Source organism: Bombus pyrosoma, linkage group LG3 (assembly GCF_014825855.1).
Source record: "Bombus pyrosoma isolate SC7728 linkage group LG3, ASM1482585v1, whole genome shotgun sequence".
Classification (NCBI taxonomy): domain Eukaryota; kingdom Metazoa; phylum Arthropoda; class Insecta; order Hymenoptera; family Apidae; genus Bombus; species Bombus pyrosoma.
In genome coordinates, this window is record NC_057772.1 from 4,966,050 (window position 1) to 4,973,537 (window position 7,488).

The 7,488-nt window shown below is 38.2% G+C and overlaps 1 protein-coding gene and 1 long non-coding RNA gene across 6 annotated transcripts in view; one reads left to right on the forward strand and one right to left on the reverse strand.

The window, feature by feature from the left end:
• The window catches only part of LOC122566260 (TNF receptor-associated factor 4), a 33,808-nt gene that overhangs the window by 12,092 nt on the left and 14,228 nt on the right, over nt 1-7,488 (reverse strand). For 2 of the 4 annotated variants that reach the window (XM_043723279.1, XM_043723278.1), the window contains one exon: nt 6,591-6,743. In XM_043723279.1, the coding sequence (XP_043579214.1) occupies nt 6,591-6,620 (30 nt within the window). In that variant the 5' untranslated portion in view covers nt 6,621-6,743. Of the gene's footprint in view, nt 1-6,590; nt 7,139-7,488 lie in introns of those variants that run through there. The other 2 variants (XM_043723280.1, XM_043723277.1) reach the window with 2 other exon arrangements.
• Nucleotides 1,663-5,739, forward strand: LOC122566271. 2 transcript variants are annotated; one of them, XR_006316450.1, is made up of 4 exons: nt 1,663-2,173; nt 2,533-3,211; nt 3,335-3,451; nt 3,661-5,739. It is a non-coding gene; the product is annotated as an uncharacterized LOC122566271 (long non-coding RNA). The 2 variants fall into 2 exon arrangements; XR_006316449.1 differs by having other exon boundaries at nt 2,533-3,451.

Here is a 7,488-nt window from a genome sequence, read left to right on the forward strand (position 1 = left end):
AACAAATATATATGCATGCTCCGCGTTAAAACGCAGCGTCGTTGGAGATATCAACGGCCGTTCCAATAGTTACGTAAATAAGCAAAGAAGATAACAGTCGTTAAGAGAATCGACTACTGAAAATTATCTACCATTGATTTTCCAGTATCTGTGTTTAGACAAACTACAAATCCTTGAAAAAAAAGGGAGCGATTAGAATTTCGTTGATTTAAAAATTGTACGTTGTGACTCAAATAATTATATACCAAAATTATATACACGTATAATTACTTTTACGTTATACTAATCTAGAAGCAATATTTCCACAATACTAACGATCCTCAACGTTAATTACTCCACGAACTGTCTTCGACATATGTATAACGGCGAAAGACAGTGGCATCGTTATATTTAAAAAGCATGCATTCATAGTTCCCAATTAGAAGGATAAAAACATTACGGAACTCCCGGGTAACAATACCAAAGAGCCGGTTGAAAAGTATCCGGAAAAGAACTGGTGATCGCACTCGAGGAGCCCTGTTAAACGTAATTTCTATCGCGATCACCGACTGTCTCGTACGCCTATTTTCTAAAGCCACGCGGAACCAAAGAGGAGTAGAGAGAGGGAGAGAGAAAAAAGACCTCTCATTACAATGGAATGCGCGGAGGGAACAATACTTGAAGGAACAAACACCATAGTAACTTCCGGCCACGACGAAGGCGGTGGCCTCCATGGGAAGGCTGGCGGGGACCTGCTTTTAAATTAACACGCGGTAATTACAACGACTTGTAAGCATCCGCGTTATCTCGCATTCCTGAACAAGAGCCAGGAGTCACTTTCCACGCGTAGCTTAATAAGAGCTGATTGGAGACGGTCCTTAATTCACGAAAGACTAATTTGGTGGTATTACCCAAAGCCAATTACTCTGACGGAAGAAGCAACTAAGCGGTCAATGTCATTAGGTCTATAATTTTTTATACAATTCCTATGGAGATCTCATAGAGATAATCCTCTGAGTTCTTTTTAGTATTTCTTTAATAAGAAACACGAACAAAAATGTTGCGCATAGGTTGTAGATTTTATTAAGATTAGAGATTTGTTTTCTAACGAATAGAGCAAGAAAAGGAATAGAAACAAAGATACAGTTGATAAAAATAAAAATACAAAATAGAATGTCATTTATAGGTTTACTAAAGGCTTAAAAATTTGTTTTTAGATAAAAAAGATTCTATTAAATTTGTATTTTCTCTGTCTTTATTTCTCTATTTATGTCCAACTAAAGTTGATGATGCAATGAAAAACGATATCTTGGATCACTCTGATTTAGTATACAAATTATAGAACAATCGCAACATTTGCAACTAAACGGTTAACTAAATATATAGTGACGGTAGTTCTCACCACAATTGGTTCTTTCTTTTGAATACGAATATCTTTAAAGCTCCCTGACACTCTAGAACACGAGCTCATAGCTTTTCCTGACAGTTAGCTGGATTCACAATATAAGAGAGCAACTGAGAAATTCTTGTAATGTGTTCGTATACAAATGCAGCACGATAATATCGAGTTTTATTAATCTGTTTCAATGATCCATAAGTCAGAGAACCACTGTGATAAAAGATAACTAACATGATGTGACACAATCACAATCATCTCCATGTCCGTGCTATGTATTTCCGGAAGATTATTTGCTCGCAACGCTTTCTGGCACGATTTCCTGTATTGTCATCATTCTCTAATATCTAGAATTTCGCGACGGTCTGATTAAGCTCGTTAGAACGCAAATTATTTAAAAGTAGTTCTATTGTTGGAGTCTACTATAATATTATTTCAATTTTACTGAATATAAATTCAAAAGGTTAATTTCTAATATTACATAATGTCTGAAATTGATAAAATTTTAATTTTTAAATCTGTAACATCTAATTGTTTAACCGTTGTGTTTGAAGTACAATCTAATTTTTAATATTTGTCATGTGCATTTTTCGTTACTACTAACACGTTTATACAACTGCATTCGAAACGTGTTAAAGAGTGTCTGGATATTTTCTGAGACCTTACTGGTGCGCAGCATCGGGTTAAGTGCTAAGGTTGCCGGCTTGTGCACGTGTGTTAGCCGTTCATATATCTTCTATTGCACTTTTTGTTTTGCATCGTTACCCTCTTAACCTATTCTCCACTCTCAATCGAACGGTATGTATGTATATGCTTCGTAAGTCAATTATATAACCCTATTTCTCCTGATATCATTTAACCGTCTATATATGACTTACAATGACAGTAAAAATGTTACAATCTGTTATTGGATCAAATCCTCTAGAATATTGCGTTTATGCAACCTTCGTTATTTCTCTGTTTAGTTCTTAATGGATTAAGAGTACCCTTTGAATACTTTTTCTTTAAAAAATGAAGAACTTGCGAATACTTTGTTAGTGAACATACACTGACATAATTGACTTCTCAATTCGGTAATAGGTGAAAAAAATCAGATTGGTTTTCCCAATGTTAAAAATAATGATACGGGAATAGATTGACGAATCTATTTTTTGCAGGAATCGAGTTGCATCGATACATAGAGCGTACGAAATGCGCGAGAACGGAAAGCAGAGTCGATGCCACGGAGGTGCACGAAGGAGGCCGAGCGGGTTCGGAAGCAGCCGAGGCCATCTGTTACGCTCGGTTCCCACGCTTCCGCCGTCGCCTTTCCCCGCCTTTGGACCAGTCCTCATCGGTCCTTTTCTTGCCCCCTCCTTCGCCGACACTGCCGGCTCTCGCCGTCGCTTTATTTTATATAGCCGGAGAATGCTTGGACGTCTTTAACCGCGAGTCCGCGTTTTCTGTTACGAACTTACGAGGCAAAACTTTTGTCCATTATCGCGAAATTTCTGCTCGTCGTAGTTTCCGTTTGGCTCGGTCTCGAAGCGTTAAGTAAAAGTTGTACGACTAGTCTTGTAAGGATAGGACCGGCCAAAATTTATCTCTTTCGGTCCCGTTCTGTGTACGTCACAACGAAAACAAATGTTCCAAGATGTTGCTTACCTATTTTACTTTCTTATTTTCGTTTGAAATAAATCGAATGTTTTACAGCAAAATTCGTTGCCTTATTTCCTTAATATCTACTTAAGCAAGCGTTAGCTATTCAATGTTGTTAGATGACATAATATTGAAGTGTTATATGAAATGATACATAATTTCTGTTCATGACTCCCACATTTAAGAATTAAAACTGAGGTTAGAATTCCAGTTAATCTTTCTTGCGAGTGCAGTCTATTTTTACTGAATCGAAACTATAATCTCTGTTACCAGCATAGCTCAATGTTATAAGCAAGAGATTAAGTACGTTATGTATTTCAGATTTCTCTTAAATGTGAACGTTTCCGTGGGAGCAGTTAGATAAATTCAGCCGGGCGGCTTCGCTTTCTCCAGTTTGTTCATCAAGCAAGCCGACTGCGATACTTGAAACTGGTCCATGTAAGTACAAGTATCTATCTAGGAGAACTTAGAAAGAGGTCGTTTTTCTATCAGAAGAAAACTCGAGTACAGATTGATCTTCCTTTCTAATACAATTTTGCTATTACAATTATCAAACTTTCCATGTTAAATGCATTATTGGTAATTACTACGAATATACTGTTTTACTTATTATTCTGATAGATATTATTGCAATCCGATATATTTAGTTACGCCAGTGGCACGAATTAGCCTGCCAAAGAAAAAAAAAGTTGCTTTCAACGTGGGGCACGTGCCGTCTGCAGTCGCGCCGCTATTGTCATCTTCTCAGAGGCTGTGTTTACACAAACGCATTCCCCCAATCGCCCCCTGCGGAAAGTTGGCACTCCCGACCACCAGCCACTGCGTACAGAGAACGTTCTTAAATGTGTTCGTACAAAAGGAATCGTAAACGGCGCGCACGTGTGTTGACGACGCGTCGTCGAGGGGGCTGGAACGATTAAACCGACCGCAAAAAGAGATGGACTCGATTCTTTAAATACATGGTCGATATGACAGGGGGAGCGACCATGGTGACAATGTCGAGTGACTTCCAGCGACCCCTTGTTTACCTATGAATAAATTGCATTTACTTCGTTACATAAAAACATGAGGATAAAAGGTCGAAAACATAGCCAATAGATTACATATTTGAACAAAGTTGATCCCAAATATTATATATAGTAGCTCACTGAAGTATTCGTACACTTATTACGAATGTATGCGTATTTCTGTGCTATATGAAACATTTTGAAACTTTGAAAATTTACATAGAAGCTACAAAATATTTAATGTAAGTGTATGTATATACATAATTAAAAGTTCCCAGTAATTTTAAAACAATTCGCCGAACAATTTAAAGAATGTAGGGGGCGGTGATCGTGAGCAAACGATTACATTGAACCTAGCTCGAGACAGATGATTTTATGGCGCAGTAATCGTCGCGGTATGCAATCGATAATAAAGGGACGATCGACCCTGTGAACGAAGCCAGGTTCGGAAACCTTTGTGCATGATGAACAATTTGAAACGTGTTGCTGGTTGTCGTGGCATAAATCAGTCGCTCTGTCGGCATGATTAGAAACTCTTTGGAAAATACGCGGCGAACAGTAGAGGGAACGGCGTGGTTTCGGTTCTGTTGAAACAGGCTGTCTGTCGCGTCTCATGGCAACGCGACCTTTTCTTTAGGTTATGTTATGTGATTGTTTTAACCAAAGAACATCGTACATAACATGAAACTATGTTACATAACCTAAATGAATTTTTGCAGTTTGTTGTAATATAGTAACGGGTAATATAATCACTTGCTATAATACAATACTTATTCTGTGCATATATTAGGTCGATGCATATGAAATGTCCTCTCAAATGAAACTAATCACGTGTAGGTTCTTCAAAGCATCATGTCTATGTTGAACTGATAATTCTCAGAAATCTAATATAACTAAATTATTCTTTAGGAAAGGATATCATGCAGAAATTACTTTGATTAAATTTACATGTAATGCATTGAAGAATCTATATAGTATATGCGGTTAAGTTTCATTTCAAAAAGAACATTTCATATACACCAATCTAATACATAGAAAAGAAATATTGGTGGAGAAGCATGTTTTTAGAAAATATAATACAATATTACTAAAGCTATAATAAAGTATCGTTTATCTTTGGAATAGATTGTACAAATGCACTCGAGGAACGGATACTGAAATCCCTTCTTTCTTTTGGTGTTCAAGATTTATATGTTTTGTTCTGGCAGTTTTAAATGAATCCTCGCGGTTCGATAGCCACGAATGCGTGTATTTGGTTCGATAAGAGAGTTAATATGCAACGTATTGCGACAGGGGCGCGTACGCAAAAGACGAAGACTGTGCCAACAACGCTTGCAACGATATAGAATCATGAATGGTACTCTTGTAAACGATATCGAAACGCAACCCTCTGTTTCCGTTTTGTCCAATAATAGATTTCCCCCATTCTGCGGTTTCCCTTTATTCGCATGAAGATTATGTTACACGCCTGTTCGGCACGGTTAGTCGCGAAGCTGAATGTAACGAACGATAAACCTAACCTAAATTAAGCGGAAGTAAAATTTATTTTTCAAAAATAAAAAATACGTGTTTTTTTTATAATACCTGTTCTATAAATATTATTAAAAGATTAGGGATGCTTCAAATTAATTTAATGGTCGTCTAGAACTTCTTTTTTTAACACAAACAAACAAAAGTAAACAATCACGCGGGCCACTGGTTACAAATATAAATGCATGGAGAACTGAAACGCATAACCGGCGATTAACCGTAGCTGCTCGAAGCGTATAGCAACAGACCGTTATCTGAAACACGTATGACGATAAACTTGAAACTCTGCTCCAGTATATTCGAGGAATGACCTACGTGGAAGTTGGCATGTCTTGATTCGTTTGCAAATTAAACAACATATAAAAACACTTTCTGATATTTCATTGAAAGGAGTTTCTAATCTACCCTACAAAAATTAAAACGTCATTGACTCACGTAGGATGTTTACATACTCGTAACTCAAGAAAGTATACGAACATTTATGGTAACCTTATATGAATATATTACATATATATGTTATACGAAACATCTCGAAATTTCATTAGCAACGTAATGAGATAGATTGATAAAGTGAAACAAATCTGGAAATGTAAATACATATAGAAGCTGCAAGATACTACATCACAGAAGTATTTAAAGAATCAATATTTAGTGAGGCTATTTTTAACACTTGTTACGTGTTTAAAACAGCTATTCATGCTATGATATTAATTTTTTACTAAATATTGTATGCTTACAGTATACATCTTGTAATTTCTACATGCATTTTGATCGACCAATATAATAAACAATAAACGAGCCTTATGACAGCGCTAATGAAATTTCAAAATGTTTTACATGACACATATAATATATATATAGAAAAGTTTTCTATGGTAAGTACTTGAATTCTTTCATGAGCTACTGTAAATAAACACAACACAATGCCAGTTTTCCCTCTTACGAACCAACCTATTATTATTGCAAGGATTAAGCTTTCAAAGCATTACTACAAACCGCGACAAGCAATGTTAGAAATAAAAAAAAAGATATAATCTAACCTCATCCGTAATAATCGGCGCCTTGTCCATGTTGTCGTTGATCGGGCTGGGTGGCGACGTGGGGCTAGCACTGGGGCTCACATGAAACCCCTTCGACTCCTTGGCAGGCCTCTGGGGGGACACCCTCGCGGGGAAGCTCAAGGTTTTCGTCCACTGCGACAGACCACGCACCATCTTTTTTTTCTTCTCGTCCAAAATTTCAACGATACAATATGCAATAATACTACTACATTCGTATATGCGTCTCTAAACGAGTGAGTTCAATGCGCGACGATGCTTCGACACTGTCGCAACTGTTTTAAAAAACGCGTAAAACACACAAGAAAACAATACGACGATGAACCGATATCGGCATTTGTTCCAGCGCGAATCTCAATCTTCACGAACCTCAGGGAAAAATTCACTTCGAAGAGTTAACTGGCCGCTTATAAATATTAATAAGCGTTCCGAGAGATCGGCTGGCGTTGTATCCGTGTCGTGACACGCATGGAAACGGTCCGCTAGCACGCGCGCCAGCCAACGCACGCCACGAAGTTTACTGACAGACTGTTCGCAGTCCGGTCGGTCGGTTCTCTCTGCGGAACGGTCGCGTCATGCCCGCTGGACCAAGCGCGCTGATTGGCGGATCCGATAGAAAGCGACAGGCGATGAGCGCGCAACGAGGACAGACACAATGGAAAATGGCCAATGGGGTGGTTCGTTATGCGAGATGGAACGAGACAAAATCAGCAGGATTCGCGCGAGATGAACCGCGACCGCGATATAATTTTCAGAGATGTAAACTCCTGTCCGTCGAGGGAGTCCGTTGCCTTCTTGTCTCTTTCTTCGTTCCAGTGAACGAAGGGAAGGCAGAGAACGAGAGAAGCCTAATAGTATCCGCGGGACAAGGACAGAGACC